Source organism: Fusarium musae, chromosome 5 (assembly GCF_019915245.1).
Source record: "Fusarium musae strain F31 chromosome 5, whole genome shotgun sequence".
In the NCBI taxonomy this organism is placed as follows: Eukaryota; Fungi; Ascomycota; class Sordariomycetes; order Hypocreales; family Nectriaceae; genus Fusarium; species Fusarium musae.
The window spans coordinates 4,158,993-4,177,510 of NC_058391.1; the positions used below are offsets into that span (position 1 = coordinate 4,158,993).

General features: G+C 47.3%; 10 protein-coding genes across 10 annotated transcripts; 7 read left to right on the forward strand and 3 right to left on the reverse strand.

Moving 5' to 3' along the window:
• Positions 1 to 42: 42 nt before the first annotated feature.
• Positions 43 to 1,077, forward strand: J7337_007785 (uncharacterized protein; the record flags this gene model as incomplete). The annotated part of the gene is made up of 2 exons (XM_044825412.1): positions 43 to 118; positions 176 to 1,077. The coding sequence occupies 2 exons, from the start codon at positions 43 to 45 to the stop codon at positions 1,075 to 1,077; spliced, it is 978 nt and encodes a 325-aa protein (XP_044681069.1).
• A 771-nt stretch (positions 1,078 to 1,848) lies between these two features.
• Positions 1,849 to 2,280, forward strand: J7337_007786 (uncharacterized protein; the record flags this gene model as incomplete). The annotated part of the gene is made up of 1 exon (XM_044825413.1): positions 1,849 to 2,280. One exon carries the CDS (start codon positions 1,849 to 1,851, stop codon positions 2,278 to 2,280), a length of 432 nt encoding a protein of 143 aa, XP_044681070.1.
• Positions 2,281 to 2,705: 425 nt separating this feature from the next.
• J7337_007787 (uncharacterized protein) lies at positions 2,706 to 3,170 on the reverse strand (the record flags this gene model as incomplete). The annotated part of the gene is made up of 2 exons (XM_044825414.1): positions 2,706 to 2,886; positions 2,974 to 3,170. 2 exons carry the CDS (start codon positions 3,168 to 3,170, stop codon positions 2,706 to 2,708), a joined length of 378 nt encoding a protein of 125 aa, XP_044681071.1.
• Positions 3,171 to 3,997: 827 nt separating this feature from the next.
• On the reverse strand, positions 3,998 to 4,780 carry J7337_007788 (uncharacterized protein; the record flags this gene model as incomplete). The annotated part of the gene is made up of 1 exon (XM_044825415.1): positions 3,998 to 4,780. The coding sequence occupies one exon, from the start codon at positions 4,778 to 4,780 to the stop codon at positions 3,998 to 4,000; it is 783 nt and encodes a 260-aa protein (XP_044681072.1).
• Positions 4,781 to 6,998: 2,218 nt separating this feature from the next.
• Positions 6,999 to 7,877, forward strand: J7337_007789 (uncharacterized protein; the record flags this gene model as incomplete). Its single annotated transcript, XM_044825416.1, has 1 exon — positions 6,999 to 7,877. The coding sequence occupies one exon, from the start codon at positions 6,999 to 7,001 to the stop codon at positions 7,875 to 7,877; it is 879 nt and encodes a 292-aa protein (XP_044681073.1).
• A 381-nt stretch (positions 7,878 to 8,258) lies between these two features.
• On the reverse strand, positions 8,259 to 9,575 carry J7337_007790 (uncharacterized protein; the record flags this gene model as incomplete). The annotated part of the gene is made up of 2 exons (XM_044825417.1): positions 8,259 to 9,168; positions 9,229 to 9,575. 2 exons carry the CDS (start codon positions 9,573 to 9,575, stop codon positions 8,259 to 8,261), a joined length of 1,257 nt encoding a protein of 418 aa, XP_044681074.1.
• Positions 9,576 to 11,750: 2,175 nt separating this feature from the next.
• Positions 11,751 to 13,025, forward strand: J7337_007791 (uncharacterized protein; the record flags this gene model as incomplete). The annotated part of the gene is made up of 2 exons (XM_044825418.1): positions 11,751 to 11,833; positions 12,038 to 13,025. 2 exons carry the CDS (start codon positions 11,751 to 11,753, stop codon positions 13,023 to 13,025), a joined length of 1,071 nt encoding a protein of 356 aa, XP_044681075.1.
• A 1,671-nt stretch (positions 13,026 to 14,696) lies between these two features.
• On the forward strand, positions 14,697 to 15,620 carry J7337_007792 (uncharacterized protein; the record flags this gene model as incomplete). The annotated part of the gene is made up of 1 exon (XM_044825419.1): positions 14,697 to 15,620. One exon carries the CDS (start codon positions 14,697 to 14,699, stop codon positions 15,618 to 15,620), a length of 924 nt encoding a protein of 307 aa, XP_044681076.1.
• Positions 15,621 to 15,764: 144 nt separating this feature from the next.
• Positions 15,765 to 16,748, forward strand: J7337_007793 (uncharacterized protein; the record flags this gene model as incomplete). The annotated part of the gene is made up of 2 exons (XM_044825420.1): positions 15,765 to 16,203; positions 16,273 to 16,748. The coding sequence occupies 2 exons, from the start codon at positions 15,765 to 15,767 to the stop codon at positions 16,746 to 16,748; spliced, it is 915 nt and encodes a 304-aa protein (XP_044681077.1).
• Positions 16,749 to 16,894: 146 nt separating this feature from the next.
• On the forward strand, positions 16,895 to 17,098 carry J7337_007794 (uncharacterized protein; the record flags this gene model as incomplete). Its single annotated transcript, XM_044825421.1, has 2 exons — positions 16,895 to 16,919; positions 16,941 to 17,098. The coding sequence occupies 2 exons, from the start codon at positions 16,895 to 16,897 to the stop codon at positions 17,096 to 17,098; spliced, it is 183 nt and encodes a 60-aa protein (XP_044681078.1).
• Positions 17,099 to 18,518: the final 1,420 nt, after the last annotated feature.

Genomic DNA, 18,518 nt, shown 5'->3' on the forward strand with positions numbered 1-18,518 from the left:
AGAGCTCAGCAGCGGACCAAGAGATCCCTTTGTCAAAGTGTCATGGCGCAGTTCGGTGCAGCAACAACTGGACGAGAGGTTGTCACAGCCCTCCCGGAACGTGTTAAAGACAAAACATGTAAGCCTTCCCAGTCTTCGGCTTGACGATCTATTCATTGACCGATTGCGTTTCTAGTTCTTATCACAGGACCTTCTCTAAATGGCATTGGTTCAGCGACAGCCTACGCCCTAGCAACCGCGTCTCCCCGAACTCTCATTCTAATCGCCCGCTCCAAAGCCAAGTACCAACCTGTAATCGACAAGATCCACGAGATTGACGCCTCAATCGATGTAAAGTTTATTGAAACAGATCTAGCCTCTATGGCAAGCGTTCGTAACGCTACTGAGGCTATACTTTCCGACAGAGACATCACGGCAATCGACGGAGTGTTCAACAATGCAGGTGTCATCACCAATGATCTTGTGCGGACGGTAGATGGGTTTGAGAGTCAATTTGCAATCAACCATCTCTCGCACTTTCTCCTCACAAACATGCTTATGCCTCGACTGTTGACATCGTCCTCCCCAAGAGTCGTCAACATCTCGAGCCTCGGACACAAATACTCCGAACCAACATTCCATGATCCCCACTTCAAGGACATAGACCCCAAGAGCTACAGCCCAGCTGAGGCATATGCTCAGTCCAAAGGAGCTCAGATTCTCTTCTCCGTAGCACTTAACCGGCGGTATGCGCAAAAGGGACTTCGGTCCTTTGCCGTGCAGCCAGGGAACATGGACAGTGGGATGTATAGTCATATGAAGCCTGAAGTATTGATGGATATGGCACAGAGAATTACGGGGAGGAGTCTTGAAGATGCAAATGAGGCGCTTACGAAGACGGCTGAAGGAGGTTGTGCAACTGGTATTACTGCCGCGTTGGCACCAGACCTGCCTGATGGTGTTTTCATGAATGACTGTCAAGTTACTAAAGATCCTGAGATTGTTGCGGCTTGGGCGCAAAATGCTAGCAAAGCAGAGGTCTGTTGGGAAGTGAGTGAAGAAGCGGTTGGGCAAAGATTTGCCACAGACCTGGCATGATATGAATAGAGACGGTCTAGAACGTCTGGCACCCGGATAATAAATTATAGGCTAAAGTTCATGCTGAAGTGTTATGGTGAATTGTTCCGAGTCCCTCTTTATTTTCTGGTCATTCCTTCATGATTGGATTCTAGAGATGCATCGAGCCGTGCCGAGGCTTGGCATCCTTACATAACCGCGTGAAATGCTGACAGTGCAGGTGAGTCAGCGGTGTATCCATCAGTTAACCTTCCTTCAACTGACTGAATTGAATGGGCATGTTTATCGATGTCCCAATCGTCGACAGGATATTCCCTTCTATTTAGACAACTGCCCTAAAGATCTTCAATCTCCTGAACAACTGGGTCTTCAGTCTGGACAGGTTTAGAGAGTCAATAAAATACAAAGATAAACTCCTACTGGGTTGAGCATTTCTCTATAATGGTCTATACCCTCCCCATAGTGGAGCTCATGCAGTGCATATGATGCTCTGCATTCTCGGGAGCATGACTCTATGTGTTGTGAAGCTTGGCATGATGCTCAGTCGGCCGCTTCAGCTCGGTCCATTCTCTCCCTTGAGTCTTTATTTGGGCAAGACGTAGGCACTGCAGAGGCCCAGACGGTTATAAAAGGCCGTCACAAACCCATGAGACTCTCGGCTTCTTCGTCCTTACGCTCAACACCAGCTCCATTTACCTTACAGTTTATCATACTCCTCTAGAGAATTCCCCAGTTTGTCCATCTCCCCAACTGGAAAAGTCTCAAGCTAATTATCTCAAGATTATCTTCATCATGCACTTCCCAAGTCTCGCCGGGACCCTCGCCCTCGCAGCATCCACCGTAGGCGCTGCGAAGATCAACCTCGAAATCGGCTACTTTTCCCTCGTCATCCCCCCCACCACTGGCAACACACCTGGTATCGGCTGTGGTCCATGGGCACTGGCCACAGGTGTCGATGGCTCTACCAAGAGTCCCACCGGTATGAAAGGAAGCGACGAGTGCCCCAACTCAGAGCTCAGGAACTTCTGTCAGCGGTTCGGATGTCCCCAGACGTTGAGATTCGGCGACACGCTTGCTTTCCAGATTCAGTCTGGCAGTGGACAGAGTCTTACGGTGAAAGGGAGCGTTCTCAATGGAAAGTCGCAGACTGTGACGTGTGGACGATCTGTCGTGACGCACTCTGGGAATAAGTACCGTACGAACATCTGCTACTTTGATCTTTGAGTACCAGGTACATGGTACTCAGCCTGAGAAGTCTGAAAGAGGATGCGGAACGGTGATTTGAGTCACATAGACAGTTGGCAAAGAAAGTGGGCATATGAATGCTTCTTGTCTTGCCATGTTTGACTGAGATAAATAAGATCTTACATAATAAATACATTGTCTGCGGTCGAGAACAAAAAGCTCTAGTATTTTTCTCCGTCTATCTCAAATTCTCAATACGCTTAGGAGAACATCGCCTCTGTTGAACGCAGCATGGTCCTGAATAAAAGCCTAAACCCGTGATGCCAGTCTTGATGGTCGCATGCTGGCAGATTTTTGGCGATAGTATTCATCGTTCGTTTGTACAAGCATCATATTGAATGAACTCCCCAGAGCTGGAGTTACAGCTGATATACCTCCCAGCGTGCCGCAGCATCATGTCACTCCTACTGACCCACGCCCTCCTGCTCAGAGTCAGCTTCGCGTGCAACCTCACTTCCCGCATCCTGATTCATCTCGGTAGTTTCATCCTGGCGACTTTTATGTCCTTCGGGTTCAAGGTTATCGTCCGGTTTCAGTCTAGAATCCTGGTTTTTGTTACGCTTGAATCTCCTGCGATACCCAAACCTATATCCCTTATAAGGATGTTTATATCTCATATATCTGCGCCAACGAGGCAGAAAATGCTTGATTGGCTCTGCGCTAGTAACCCACTCAGCAGGGTATCGTTCTTCGCCTGGCTGGGTTGGTGGCTTTGTGCACACGTCGCGAATCCATTCCCAGTCCTTGTCTGTGAGCATGGGAAGCGAACCGGGATGGTCGTCGTGGAAGCGCTGCAGCTGACGTCCAAGCTCATATGGCATGAAGCGTTCAAGCACGGTGACTGCGTTAAGATAGGGTTCGTCGGACATTTTTTAGTCTTTTAATTGGTAGTAGTGTTGGGAAGTATTGGGAGAGACAACGGTGTATGGCTGTAGATATGTTGTGGTAATTGAAGTGAGATAAAGAAGGAACTGGCTTTAGGCACGGGGGCCTTTGAATAATTATTCTTGTAACGGTAAGTTACTTGTAGTTCTGTATTAACTCATGACACAGCGTCTTTGTTCTTCCAGTGCGAAGGTGAATGTGGTGGTATGTTCTTTAAAGCGGGCAGTTAGACACACTGTTCACCAATCTAAACGTTGTGAGCTAGACGTGTTGTTGGCGGTTGAGACTTGTGGCTGAGAGCTTATTCTGGAAGACAGAACTTAGTGTTGGGTAACTGGTATACTTCCCGGACAGACTTTGATAAGAGTGTTACTTTGAGTTGATAGTCCTCACAGCTGATGGCTCACATCACGCGCCTCACACACATTGAAAGGATGCTACTTAAATAGAGAATTATTTCTACCTAGAGTTTCGCGTTAGCTACGAACATGGCGGCTCTGTTTATCAATATGAAATCTGAAGATAGTGTATTCTTGGATATTCACGTGAGAGTCAAGCCATGCATAGATACAACGGATTGTTCGTAGTCCGAGTTATCCAGAAAGGGCTACAGAAGTCTAATAATGACCACTTTCTCTTTATTTCTAACGAGCGCCCTGTCCATCTGAACCTAGATCACTTCAGTCCGGCCTTCACCAGATCACAGCACAGCAGAGTATAATTACTAAACACGCCCTTAGTCTATTAGTAATCTTATCCATTTTGTACAGCCCGTATGCTCTTGCTCTCCTAATGTAGTCACTTCCCAGACTTATTCTGACATGAATACTTTCTGTACTGTGTTAGGCCTAGGTTGAAAAACCCCTCTTGATCTTGTAGCATGATCCTTCTTACAGCCCGAAATGTCACATACCTCATCCCACCATGAGATATCATATGATATCACCCGTACCAGTGGCTGCCCATCCTCGCCCAAAAACCGGGAAATATAAAGCCCAAGAGGACCGTCACCTTCATTCTCCCCATCCACGTTGCTCACCCAAAGCCACCTTGAAGACGCTGGTATGAAACCAGTCTCTTCCCGCCCTCGCTCCTCCATTAACACTGTACCAAGCTCCCCCAGTGCTAGAAACTGAGGATCCCAAGCACCCTCTTGCCAGGTGACACTCTGTATGAGATAGAGTGCCTCCATACGAACATCGTGGACTCGGCATAGACGAGCGATACCGGACAGTGGAAGCAGTATACCCTCTCCCAAAGTGATGTGACGAGGAACACCATTTCGTACCTGCTGCTTCAACCATGCCGTACAGTCGTCAAGCAGAGCTTTGAACGTCTCCTCATACCGGTCATAAGACAAGTCGCACGGTATAAGAATACAATCCAAGTGGATCTCTGATATGATGCAGTGTATCTCCAGTAGCTTCAGCCGGTGAAGATGGTCCTCGTCCAGGTCACTCTTGAGATATGCCCGGATCACCTCACGCCACGACAGCGCTTGCTTGTATAGAATTCGGCCGCGTAGATGAAATGACTTGATGAATTCAGGGTCTTTCAGTGCCACTACGTCGTGGGCTTGACCTATATACGCCATCATGGCACTGTTAAATAATCTCCACCGACCAAGAAGGGACCTTGGCAAATCTACCCCAAACACTGGCGGTTCTGTGGCAGAGACTGTATTTATCTGCCTGTAGATCGGTATGGCTGATATTATTTGGCGGGAGTATTGACACATCATCGAAAAGCAGAGGAACGTATGCTGAACCGACGTGATCTCATCCTTACTACCTTCAGTGCTCCTTTGCTGTGCAAGATGTTCGTTCAACAAAGCGGTAACACTTTTCAGTATACTGTCCACTGACCGGTGATTCCCTTGCAAGATCTCAAACAAGGCCATCAGGATAGTCATGACTGTCATGGTCCGTACAGACACATGCGCTGGGTCAAGCTTTAATCGCTCACGAAGGCTTTGAACGCCTTTGAGGTAATGCTTCAACGACGCAGCGTGATTTCTGTTCTTGATACTGCTTGGGCCCCAAACCTTTAGCGGTGAAGGTTTCGATTGGGCTATAGACTGCTTTGTGTCTCGCGCGTCATCGGCGATGGCAAGGGTTAAGGCGCCAAGTGCTAGCACAAGCTGACGAATGGAGTCATCCTGATGCACACCAGTAAGAATCGTCCCCTCGCAGAAATCCATGTAAAAGCTCCCCGAGAGCTCCGGCGCCACGTGATACCGAAAGGCATCGAGGTACGGTACACTGTGTCTATCGAGCCCAGGCAGCGTAGACGGCGCCAGCGGCAGGAACTTCACCGGCACGACCTGGGCGGGTGGTATGACAACAACCTCATGCTTTGTAGGCTGCGTCTCATACCCATCGCACACAAAATCCCCACGAATACACCGCGCACACGCTGGTTTTCCCTCGTCACACTTGACGCGTCGTGTCTTGCACGTCAAGCAACCACTGCGGACTTTCGGTTTGCTGCGGCGATAAAAACGCTGCTTGGATCTTGCGTTTCGTCGTGGGATGAGTTGGACGGGGAGGAGCAAGGGCCCTGCAGAAACGAGGGGAGGGGAATGATTGGTCGCCATGAGAAGGGAGGGAGGAGAGTACGGCAGTGTCAAGAGGGTCGACCCAGTGATTACCGAGCAGGATTCTTATATCGGCACCTGGGATGGGGTCGAGTCAGCAATTTAGGGCTGAAGACTAGCGGAGAGTAACGTGCAGTTTCTGGACTAGTCTTGTGGAGTAGTTGTCTCTAAGAAACGATCTTTGGTACTGAGTTAACTATTAATATATACAGATACATCTTCTTGGGCTTAGCATCTATAGAAACTAGTCAGATCAGCTCGGGATAGTTATAAATTAAAATCAAGGAATTGTATGACAAATTTGGAAGATTCCAAAGACATCTCGTGTGCAGTACCCGAGTGAGAATCTGGTCTGACAGGACACAGGAGGCCCTAGCGTCACACGAAGGAGCAAAAAGCTTACAGGCGGTTAGTCCTCAGCCAATAGATAAGCTCTTCTTATCTGGCCAATCACCTACTTGAACTCGTAACTCCACAATCGGAGAGTCGCGGGAGGAAATGGGATGATAACCTAGACTCTCTCGAATTGCTAAATTGGCCTACTCAATAGTGGCTAGTGGTATGCATCTCTTGCACACGTAAAGATATAAAGGAGGCTATTTCTGGAAATTCCACTCCCTAGAAAGCTCGCCGAACATGTACTTTCGCCATGTTTGCTCTGCTATTGCGGTTTTGATCATCAGATCGTATGAATATGCCGAGCACCAGAACTGGACAATTTAACAGCAGATTCCTGTGAATACCACAGGGATTGACTTGCTATAGGTTCAAATAATGCTTCCCCGGAGCCTTGCGCCTTGCTTATTGGCTGCCCAGTACTGAAGGCTTATGATTGACCGTTCTTTGACGAATTGGCGTCACAGCAGCCGGAAGACAGATCTAGACCCCGTCCTCAACTACCGTGGAGATCCCCACTGTTTCCACCATACTGCAACTGCCACCAAGATCAACTCTATTCGACGGCGGCGGACGACGGCTTGGAATAATGGATTTGCGAGGGTCGTTGCTACGCTGACTGATGCATATTAAATACCTCGTTCTTTGCGAGGTCTAGAATTCCGATGTCACCGCTTTATCACTTTATTACCGTTTAGCTATGCTCACTATGTACGGTCTCAATCGGATCCTGACCTTCCTTGCGTATTGCTGATTTATCTCACAAGTCGCGGCTCGGACCATCTCTTCTGAGGCGTGCGACTTCAAGCCTGACAGCCGCATGCCAAATGGGTCCTGGGACTCTCACCTCCACGTCTTGGACCAAGTTCGTTTCCCGCCTATCCCGGGATCATACGAGTTCAGTACATACACAGCATGGGATGCTACCATCGAAGAAACTCGACTCGGCTGTTCACACATGGTTTTGATTCAGCCGTCGGTCTACGGGAATGACAATACCTTGCTCATTGATACTCTCAAGGCATTCGGGCCGGACAGGGCCCTCGGTGTCATCGTGTTTGACGTCGCCAACACCTCAACTGCACAACTTCAAGAATGGAATGACCTCGGCGTTCGTGGCGTTCGGTTAAACTTTCAGTCGACGGGCGATGCACCGCCGGCCAGAGAGCTCAGAGATATGATGCAGAGGTATGCAGATGCTATTCGACCTTTTCCCTGGGTTTTGCAGATCTACATCGCCATGAAAGATATACCTGGGATCGAGCCCGTGATTCCAGATATCGGTGTTAAAGTTGCCATTGATCACTTGGGCCACCCAGATACCCCAAAAACGAACAACTCTGGGCCTGCGCTCGATCCGCACTCTCTATCTGGATTTGACTCAATGCTGCGACTCTTGGAGGGAAATAACGCCTGGGTCAAGGTGTCTGCCGTCTATCGCCTTTCAAAAGCCCCAGGACCCTTGTACACTGACCTTGATCCTGTCATCCTTGAGCTCTTCAAAGCAGCGCCGTCTCGACTCGTTTATGCCTCAGATTGGCCACATACTAGATTCGAGGGACTCGATATCAAGCCTTGGACTTCTCATCTTCTTGATCTGACAAACGGAAACGTGCAGCTACGAGATCAGCTGTTTAAGGAAAATGCACAAGAGCTGTGGGGTGGTGATACCACAATAGCCAGTTCAGCGAGGCCTTGACATTGAGACAGCATGTCTATTTAAATCCCAATGTTCCCGTGCTTTTATACAGCCAAGTAACCAGCTATACATAGTGACCGGGCATGAAATTATACACAAACGCCGAGGCAGCATTTTCGCTTTCCAAACCTTGCACCGCATGATAATGTGTAGCTTCTCTTAATGCTTGCTAGACTGACTAGGGACTGGCTCCATGATCCCCGTGATAGAGGACACAGCGCCTGTCTAAAATTCTGCCTTGGGACATGATGCTCCACTTACAGTGGTCGGTACCTTGTTGCCAGTCCAAGTGACCATTTTGACTGTACATCACCTCGAAAACAGTATGCTACTCATCGAACATACGCCCTAACCCGGCCAAAACCTAGCGACTCTCTTGCCTCATTTACCTGCAGAGCCATCTTTCTGGAAATGGTCTCGGATGAGCTTTAGGTAAGCTTCCATCCACTGATCGTTGACAAAAACCTGGTGGCCCTGATATCTCACCAGGCCCTGAAACACACTCGCAGCATCTGACAGCAACAGGTCCGCAATCGGCGTGGCTCCCTTATCGTCATTCCCGAGTTTGCGTTCCGCGGCCGCCAGCATTTCCTTGTATTCCATGAGCTTCGGCTTCGTTCTCTCGATGCGCTCGATAGCCGCGGGTCTCGTCTCGACACACCCTGGGGGCTCTCGATTCAGCCCCGTCAAGACTGGGTACTGGGCGACAACTTCGATGGGGGCCGCCATCACGCCATCAAAGTCGATGACGCCGACGATCTGGAAATTCTCATTGACCAGAAGGTTGTGGGCTCCGAAGTCGCGATTGACAAGGCTGAAGGATTCTTTGCTGGGCTTTTGTTGACGATATAGGGACATGAGATGTCTGAAGAGGATCGGATTTGCGAATGAAGAAGCTGTTTTGACTTCGGGCGACGCGTGCTGAACGCAGACTTGGAGAGCGTGGTTTGAGAGATCTTGATAATACTCCAGTGAGGAGCTCCAAGGTCCCTTGCCAGTCTCTGTCTCTGGGCCGATGAAGAAGTCGGACGTTTCTTTATTCTGATAGAGGCTCCCGATCTGACTGAACTTGAAGGAAGAAAGTGTTGCTTGAATCTCAGCCATTTGCTTTCTGAAAGCCCGATCTTGGTCTGGCATGCCGAAGAGTCCACCCTCGTATTCATTTGCATCTCGTAATTCCGTGGCGACAGTTCCGTGAATGTAATCCATGAGGATGTACGGGGCGCCAACCTCGTTGTTCGTATCAACGCTGTAGGAATGAACTGCAGGGACGGGAATCGAGGTCTTGGCCCTTTTTATTTGCGAGTCTCTATTAGTATGACTTCCCAATACGTGGCTCGAGCGTACCTACTTGAAGAACTTCATGCTCGAGACTTCAACATTGAGAGTGCTGGCCACATCGAGGACTTCGCGGTCGCCGAACACGGTGCGGAGCTCTGGGAGTCTCACCCTGGCAACCCAGCTGGTGCCGTCGGTGAAGTCAATGCGGCGAACCATGTTGAAGTGGCCGATGGAAAACTTCTGGCTGAAGGTGCAAGGAACTCCATTGTTGAGCGCTGAGGAAAGGGACAAAAGATGATCCCAGTTGAGCTTGTCGAGGGCTGCCAGGGCTCGATCGTGCAGCTCGTCGCCTGGATCGTAGGCATCAGTTCCGATCCAGGAGGTGCTTCCAACGGGATCAGCAGAGGCGTTGCTCATTCTGAGAGGGATGAGCTGACGGGATGAGGGAGATTGGTGTGCGATGTGATTGTGAAAGGAACAGTGGGAGGGCTGAGGTAGCGAAGCCTACCACAAAGAAATGCAATGCGCGGTTGCACAAAGAGAAAAATCGGGTCTAACACTGATTCACGCTCCATGCCATTTGAGAAAGATGCTATCCGTGACGCGTAAAACTCTTTCGTGTTTCTGATTCTCATTTCTGTCAAGATCAGGTCTAATGTAGACTCAGGTTTACTGAGAAGCGACTACAGCAAACACTTCCGATAAACACCCCAGCCAAGATGGAAAGGAAATAGCCAACGTTCATAGTCATGACTGCGAGCATGCTAGACAAATATTAGTCAGAGTCTTGGCTTAGTGACCAAAAGCACTTACAGCAAGTAGCTCACGCCGGCGATCAAAACATCTATCGCTCCCAATATTATCGCCTCATTCGCTCTCCATGGCCGATTGACAGTCTCACTACCTCGGGATTCCACTAGTAGACCTTTCGTTCGCCTTCGTCTGAGACCATCCCTGACACTGTAAAAGTTGACGCGTAACGCAAGCAACATGCGTAAAATAGTGGCAAAGGCAATGAGGAAAATGCAGACACCTGCATACTGTCCTGTTGTCTCGGGTGCGAAAGACTTTGTCCAAAGGAGTGTCGTCGTGGAAGTGAAGAAGACCATGTTCATTTGCTCCATGTCCATAGCGCTGGAGCTGGAAGTTGACATGGGCATTGAACTGCCCGTCGAAGTAGTCATGTCCATTTTCATTTTTTGTAATAAAACAATAGCTTGCTTGTAGTCAGATGTGTAAAACTACGATTACTTCAATGAAGCTTATATCACCGCGGTCGCGGGTATAGTGCGGTCGGGAATAATCTTATCGCCGCAAATAAACTTGCTCAAGCCTGCTCAAACTTACTCAAGTGCCGATTTATGCGATGATAGCGTGGGAATAGTTGATGTTTTATTGAGAGATCGTCCAATGAGAGTTAATGCTTACGGAACTCGGCACAGGACCCTTGTATACGATAAAACAGCAACTCGGGCAAGGGTAATACATATCTACATCACTTTGTATCAGCCAGGCGAGCGATAGATGTCTTGGCCACATGCTTCCACCATATTCTTTTCCATAAACTTTCCTACATCCCTTCAGTCGCCTTCATATAGTAATTCAACTAGTACATCTTAGGCTTGTGGACAACAGTTTGTATCGACTCTCTTCGTTGACGAGAAGTCAAAAGATCGTCATCCCTCACGACAATCCTTCATCGCTTCGGCCAGTCATCTTTGACTTGCTCGCTGGAAGTCCTCTGCAATAACTCTTTCTTCTATGGAGTCAGCAGCCTGGCTCACGGCTCCGGTCCAGTTGACTGGGAGTCGTGCATTCACCTGTGATGGCTTCACCGAAGCGCAATGCACATGGTACATGAAAAGATGGCACTTTTGGTAAGCTCAGCCCTTTAAACTGATTGGACACCTCATTAAGACCTATTGTCTAACAACAAGAAGGTACATCGCAGACCATGTCTACGCTTTGCCAACAGTAGCCTTCTTCATGACTGGCATTGGACTATTCACAATTGGTCACTTTATATCATATTATGTTCTTGGCCTTGCGTCTCCGGGATTCCGTGGACCGAGACTCTGGCGTATGTTGATCGCTACCATCAGATATCTTTCGTATCGTGGATTCCATGTTGCATCACTTGGGTTCAACTCGGCTTCCGTAGGGGTGCTGTTATTGGGTCTGGCTGGAGCCGTCTTCTTTTTCTGTAGGTGAAACGAACAGTCTCGAACAGGAGCGATTATTAACGTGAGATAGGCATGGATTTGATCCCTCAGCCGTACTACTGGCCATCGCTAGACTTTGGCGGCTCGCCACCGCTGGGAACAAGATCAGGTTGGCTGGCTTTGGGCTGCATGCCATTTGTATTGTTAGTCCAGAATCACTTGATCTGACCTCTTACTTTACTGACGGGTGCACCATAGTGCTACTGCAACCAAGACAAACTGGATTACCCTGCTAACAGGCGTCTCACACGAGAGACTCCAAGTGTTCCATCGATGGATAGCGTATACTTTTTTTGTACTTGCTCTCATGCACACATTCCCATTTATTGTGTATCATATCAGATTTCACGATATGCAGATGCATTTTAAGATGAGCCTCTTGTTCTATTGGACTGGTATCGTCGCCTTGATCTTCCAGGCCTGGCTGACGTTTGCGTCGCACAGTGCCATTCGGTAAGTTTACCACGGCGACCGATCTGACAACTGGCTTATAGAGAAATTAGAAAGCTATTGGGATATGAATTCTTCAAGGCAACGCACTTCCTTGCTGTTGTAATATTCATGCTTACTTTCTTTTGGCACTGCGACTACACTCTAACATCCTGGTAAGCTTTTTACATCTGCCCTTGCCAATAACTGTTACTGACTCGATTGCAGGCACTATTTCATAGGAACAGCTGCTGTATATGTTCCATGTTACCTCTACCCATGGCTACGAACCTGCTTCGAGTATGGAGTTCGAACAAAAGCTCATATCAAAGTGGAGGACAACGGTTTCGTCCGTGTCACTATCCCCGCTAACTTCACATGGGAAATTGGACAGCACTGCTTCCTGCGCTTCACTGATTTCGGACTTATACAAGCCTTGTCAGCGCACCCATTTACCATCTGCTCCCTACCAGAAATATCCTCAAACGATCAGTCATTCCTAGTATTTTACCTCAAGCGACATCGAGGTTTCACAGCGAAGCTCTATGAGTATGCCTTACAGAACCCGGGAGCTCAAGTTTCGGTGCTGGTTGATGGACCATATGGTGGCGTCAACACACAGAACCTTGTGAACAGCAACCATCTTGTTGTCATCGCGGGAGGGTCAGGAGCTGGCTGGACTTTGCCTTTCATCGAGCAGTATATTGCGTCCCAGACACGTCGGGCCGATGAAGAGTGTAAAGAGGGCGAAAGAGGGGGATCTCCGTTCTCATCACTTCACGTGATACTGGCAAGTCGAGATGCTGAGAGCTGCAGCTGGTATCGACAAGTTGTGAGCGACATGCTGCTCAACTACTCAGACAAAATGATATCGGACTTGCAAGTGCAGATCCATCGCACCAGCGGAGGTATAGCAGAGTCAAGCCTCCCGTCTATCAGTAGCGTCGCGCCTGGCAACAAAGAGTCGGGAAATGAAAGAGCGACAGAAGGTCTGATATCATTTGACGAACTATACGGGCGACCCGACTTGCCAGGAATGCTGAAAGAGCTGGCAAGGGGTATGATATCGACTGACTCGCTAGGTGTATATGTCTGTGGTCCGGATACGATGCAGAATGATGTTCGAAACGCTGTGGCATCTCTCAACTTGGATATCCTTGGGGGTGCAGATTCCGCGGGTGTGTACTTGCATTCTGAACACTTCTCTTGGGCATGAGCGTCAATTCGATCGCCAGCTTCAATTAAGAAAAGAAAAAAAAGCAAATCTCCTTCGATCAGAGCTAGAGGGAAATTGTGACTAGATATTGTTAGCTCAACCAGCACCACAGGGTCTCATACAACCAATAGCTCAGGGGAGAAACTGATCAAAATAGACAGTAAGCCTGTACTGAGCTTCCATGGGCACTTCTACCGTCTAGTAAAGTGCTCGTAATCTTCCTCGCCATTCCCTGTAGCAAAGTGTCCTGAGCGAGTGTTCAAGATCAGCACCCACCACCATCGGGCAATTCTGGCAGCCTGCTTTAAGGTCGAGATACTACATAGAAAAACACGAAATATATTTTTCTTGTGCAACCTAACTCATGTTTTGGATGTTCAGCAGCCAGAGACAGCCCAGCGAGGAAAGATAAGCTGCGAATTGAAGTCGATCTCGTGGGCCCCTGTGCAAGAATTCCCGTCGCTGGATGCACCAATCCGAGTCAAACCAGAAAGATAGTATTAGCCACTGACGCGGCTATGGACCTGACTCAAGAGATTCTCGTATTCTCGAAATATGAATACAAAGAATGTCTGAAAGGTCCTGACGCAAAGAAGCTTATCCCGATAGGCGAAGTTCCAGGGAATGTTGAAGTCGGATCTATTGTCGCTAGAACCATAATCTTGGAGCAGGTTGGTGCTGAACCAGAGGGTTTGTCGATATGCTTCGAAAAGTAGATATGCCTCTTGCAGCATTCCAATGTCTAGGTTCAACATGCGTAAATGCTTGTGACCGCTTGGGGAACTTCCAGGGTGCATTTCCCTTGCTCTCGTGCAGTAATGTTCCGTAATGTTCCTCAAGATTCTATGATTCACGAGTCAGCCGAGACAGCTTACTGAAGGCCCCTAGATTTAACCTCTTTCCTGTACATCGTTCTGGTGGTGATGCCAAGAGCGGTTTTGTTATCCTCTCACCTTGAGGCCGTGTTTGGCAACGTGAATCGTACTCATTTCTCCGTAAACGATATACAATGAGCGCCTGTTTAAGGTTTTGACTACAAGACACTTGGTAAAAGTTCCGTCGAAGCGACTGGGGGATAGGCTGCTTGTGTTCGAGGAAAACGTACAAAGCATGGGGATCGGCGCGAATTAGGTACTGGATATCCTCAGGGGAGTCAATGGAAGCGAGGATTTTAATCATCAGTTCTACTAGGAGTTGATCGAAAGGGTTTGACAGCGCTTTGCTCCTGGACAACCAATCAAGGGGTGAACCTTGACTGCGTAGTCACTGGAAGCTTGTATGAACCGTCTATCTATCAATCGCATTGGTCGTATCTCGTGGCAAAGTAACCAGGGAAATTCCACGGCGCAAAAGTCCAGATATCGGGGCATTAGATAAAAACTCCATATGCCGAGTAAATAAGTAACCGGGCATCGGTCTGATTACTGATATGCTTAGTGAGAGTCCCGCATATAATCCGGCATGTCAGCAACGCGGCCTCTTACATGTCTCACCGCAAGCTGACGGAGCTGTTATGCACGGACGTTCATGTAAGTGGAAAACGAAGTAATACTTAGCAAGCACTAGACCTACGACAGCAGCGGCACGACAATGAGCGTATTTAAAGACCCAGAGCTCCCTCCCTAATGGTGGTATTAGTTTCTTGCATTGCCGAAAACGAATCATTACAATATGTCGACCCAAGAATCTGCTAAAACTTTATTCATTACTGCCGATGGGATCGAATTCGCCTATCGTCTCATCGGCAAGTCAAACAGCTCTCAACCTCCACTTCTCATGCTGAACCATGTCCGATCTACCATCGATACTTGGGATCCTGAGCTTATCGACAACATCACCGCATCAGGTCGCCAGCTTATCACTTATGACTACGCTGGACTCGGTCATAGCAAGGGACCTGTCGCAACAAGCATCAAGGGCTTTGCAACCAATCTCCTCGCGTTCCTTAACGTTCTCCTCTTGAAGCTTAGTGTCAAGGAAGTTGACGTCTTGGGCTTCTCTATGGGAGGATATATTGCGCAACAACTTGTCCTCGATTCCCCTGACATTATCCGCAAATTGATCCTCGCTGGTACTGGTCCCAGTCTTGGACCTGGCCTGGTGCGTCCTATGAATGAGATCCAGTCTATCGTCTTCAGCCCGACTCCTGGCCCAGCCACCATTGGTGCTTTCTTTCCTCCCACTACAGGAGACGAAGGCGCTGCGTGGCTCAACAGAAGTACTTCATCACGAGCTAGCGTCGCTGGCAAGAATGGCGAACCCGAAATCGCGCTATTCACTACAGGAAAGCCTCTTCTCAATCTGACTCAGGCGTATCTTACCTGGGATGCAGACCCGATTCCATATGCTCTTTTACAAACTATCCAGAAGGACGCGCTTGTTACTTGTGGTGACAATGATCTCATTGTCCCGACGCAGAACTCTTTTGTTCTTGCGAGGCAGCTCTCGAGAGCCAACTTTGTCATGTTTCCCAGTAGTGGTCATGGACACTTGTTTCAGTATGCAGAGTATTATGCAGGACTGGTTGGAAGCTTTTTGGATGGCGATCTTCCATCTGCTCCGTTCTCGGCCGGAGAGATCCCGAAGTTGGAATAGTGACGTTGTAATACGGAGGCCTGTTACCAAAACAAGGACGGTGTTAATTATTGGGCCTTTGATAGGGCCAACTCATTGGCCAGGGCCCAGTACCCTCATGAATCATATGCTTTCCCGTTTAATTACTTCGTTGCGAAGATAGACATGGCCCAGAGATTTGACTTTCCAATCTGCTCAGGGATAAATGCTTACACCAGAATCCAGGCGCTTCGTCTTGCCCATCCCCTCATCTTCTACCTCAATTTCGAGAGCGGTACGTATTACTACTCCGAACAGCCCAGCGGCAAGACCGAGTTTGATGAAGACGGCTTCCCGCTCCCCGTTGGCCAACCCACGCAAGTCAAGGTTGATGTATCTGGATGGTCCCTGGCGTTCTTTGTGGACTTTCCCTTCAAGAGAATGGCTACTGTACCAGATAAGATAAGGAACACGATTGAGCTTCCTGGATCCTACAGTGTGAGTCAGCTATTGATTGACTTCGGAACTCCTGAGATACTCAACGTTGCTTGGGACCACTGCAATACCCCTGGCGTGCCAGAAACCCAAAAGGCTACGTGCCGGGCCGAAATACGCATGTTTTTGGGTACGCACTTGGAATCAGTTCTCCTCAAGGGGAATGATCGTAATATACTTGGTTACACTGTAAAAATAGATGCACCATCTGATGGGAAGACGACAGAGCAACGTCTCGAGGACATGTCCGAGAAAGCGCCTCATTTCCCTCCAACCTCAGTCAGACTGCAGACCATCAATTATCGACCTGATGGCAAGAAAATCCAAGACGGAGGTGAAAGGAGTGACCACAACGCTTTTCTCTTCACAGAAATGACGCATTCCCGAAAGATGCCCAACCAAGACCTTCAGTGGTCAGGCGATTGGTTCTACGGCGGGATCGGCGGTACCTTGGCAATGTCGCGAGGGATCTTCCTTGACCAATATCTAGCTGAGAAGCTTCAGCCCGCTATGTCTGGTCCCTGGAGAATGGCCAATCACATTGGAAACACTTGCACCGAATCCGATGGTTACACCCTCAAGGTCCAATTCAGGGGTGATAAGGAGTGGGTCTTGAAGAGACCGCAGGATGCGAGCCTGAACATGGAGAGAGGTACTGGGGCTCAATTGGCATAGCATGACGTGGACGAAAACTTTGCGGAATGGGGGGTGATAAACTGGAAGATCTCAGGCCTTTGGTTGTGAAGAAACATTGGTATAACAAGGCTGAGCTCTCGTGTGTTGTCGAGCCACAAGTCGGCACTGGTAAGATCAATATCACAATGGAGCTCAAGACGGATACCCAACGTACAGTCAAATCCAATGTAGGATCATCAGAGCTTCAACTTGCATGCAAGATCCAATGGAGCACCGCCATCGAGCTAAGAGCGATCGAGACAGATGCGAGATTGCTAGTCAGCGTCGAATCAAAGAAGCCCCTTGTCGATGTCGATATTGTTAAAGATATAGCCAAGGTTGATAGCTGAGGAGGGGGAGAAATGGATCCAAGAGGCGGCAGCAGATAGGAAGAAGTGGCCTTTGGAAGAGAGGATTTCATCTCGCATTGAGATGTTTGAGCATTGGTTAGGGAGCATGGCGTATAGTTTGGAGGACGCGTTGAATCAGCAGGGGCGGTTTATCTTTCCTGGTGGCGGAACTTTCGACATGAAGGATCCGGTCTTTTCAAAAGAGGGAGATTTACTAATGGGTTTTACTTTTAGAGAGGGAGAATAGCTTTGATTTAAGCTATTTTCTGGCTTCCTGTTCCCCCTAGTATATATACAGTATTACCCTTAAAGCGCCCGCTCAGGTACATCGTGTTCCTCGTCCGGAAATGCCCTAATTGCGACATGTCCAGTGCTAATGGCACAAATCCAGCCTAAAATGTAATCTTTTAGGTGTTCAATGATCAAAAGAGGTATTGCGACGGCTAGCCAAGTTCGATGAAGCGCATGTCTCGCCGTTTTCACCGAGAAGATTCATATATAGATGCCCGAGCCTTAGTTTAACCACTGTTTCATTATTGATTTCACTTTATCTGCAGTTCAGATATAAGGGCAGTTAGTTATATGCCTAGGTATATGCATTTAATTAATAGAGTTATTATTAACTTTAGGTTAATTTAGCTTTTACTAACTAACTTATATAAAAGTTAACCTTATTCCTTTAATTCTGACTTTTATAGAACCTTTAAAAAACCCTGCTATTACCCTGCCTTTATTTAACTCTATATATAGATATACTGCCCTTTTACTATTATAGTCTTAGACTATAATTAGCCTATTATTAATTTAAAAGCAGCTCTCCTTTTACTATAATGACCCTTTTAGCTATATTAAGAAGCTACTCTTTATATATATTTAAGCCTATAAAGGCAATAAAAAAGGCTACTTAATTTAATTAAAGGAAATAACTTTCTTTTAAGTCTTTTTTTAAATCCTTAAAAGTTAATAGCTTATTATTAACCTAGGTTATATTAATTAAATTAAAAAGGCTTATATAATAAATTAACTTAATTAAATTATAATTAAAAATAGCTATTTTAATAAAATTAAATTAGTACTTTAATAAGAAGTTCTTTTTAATAGTAATTATTATTATATATAACTCTTTATATTTATAACAGTCAGGTCTAACTATATTAAACTAAGCCATGCTTAGGTTTATTATTAGCAGATTGCGTAAGGTATAATACTAAGCTTATTAAAGTATTACATCTCTTAATAGTAAATTTAATATATATTAAGCTTAATTAATATAAAGAAGTTTTATTAATAGCTTAGTAAGCTAGAATCTATAGAAATACTAAATAAGTATCTTTATATACTAGCTATTATAATATATTAGTATATTAAGGTTTAAGGACTAAAATATTTAAATATTAATCCTAGACTGTAATAGTAGATC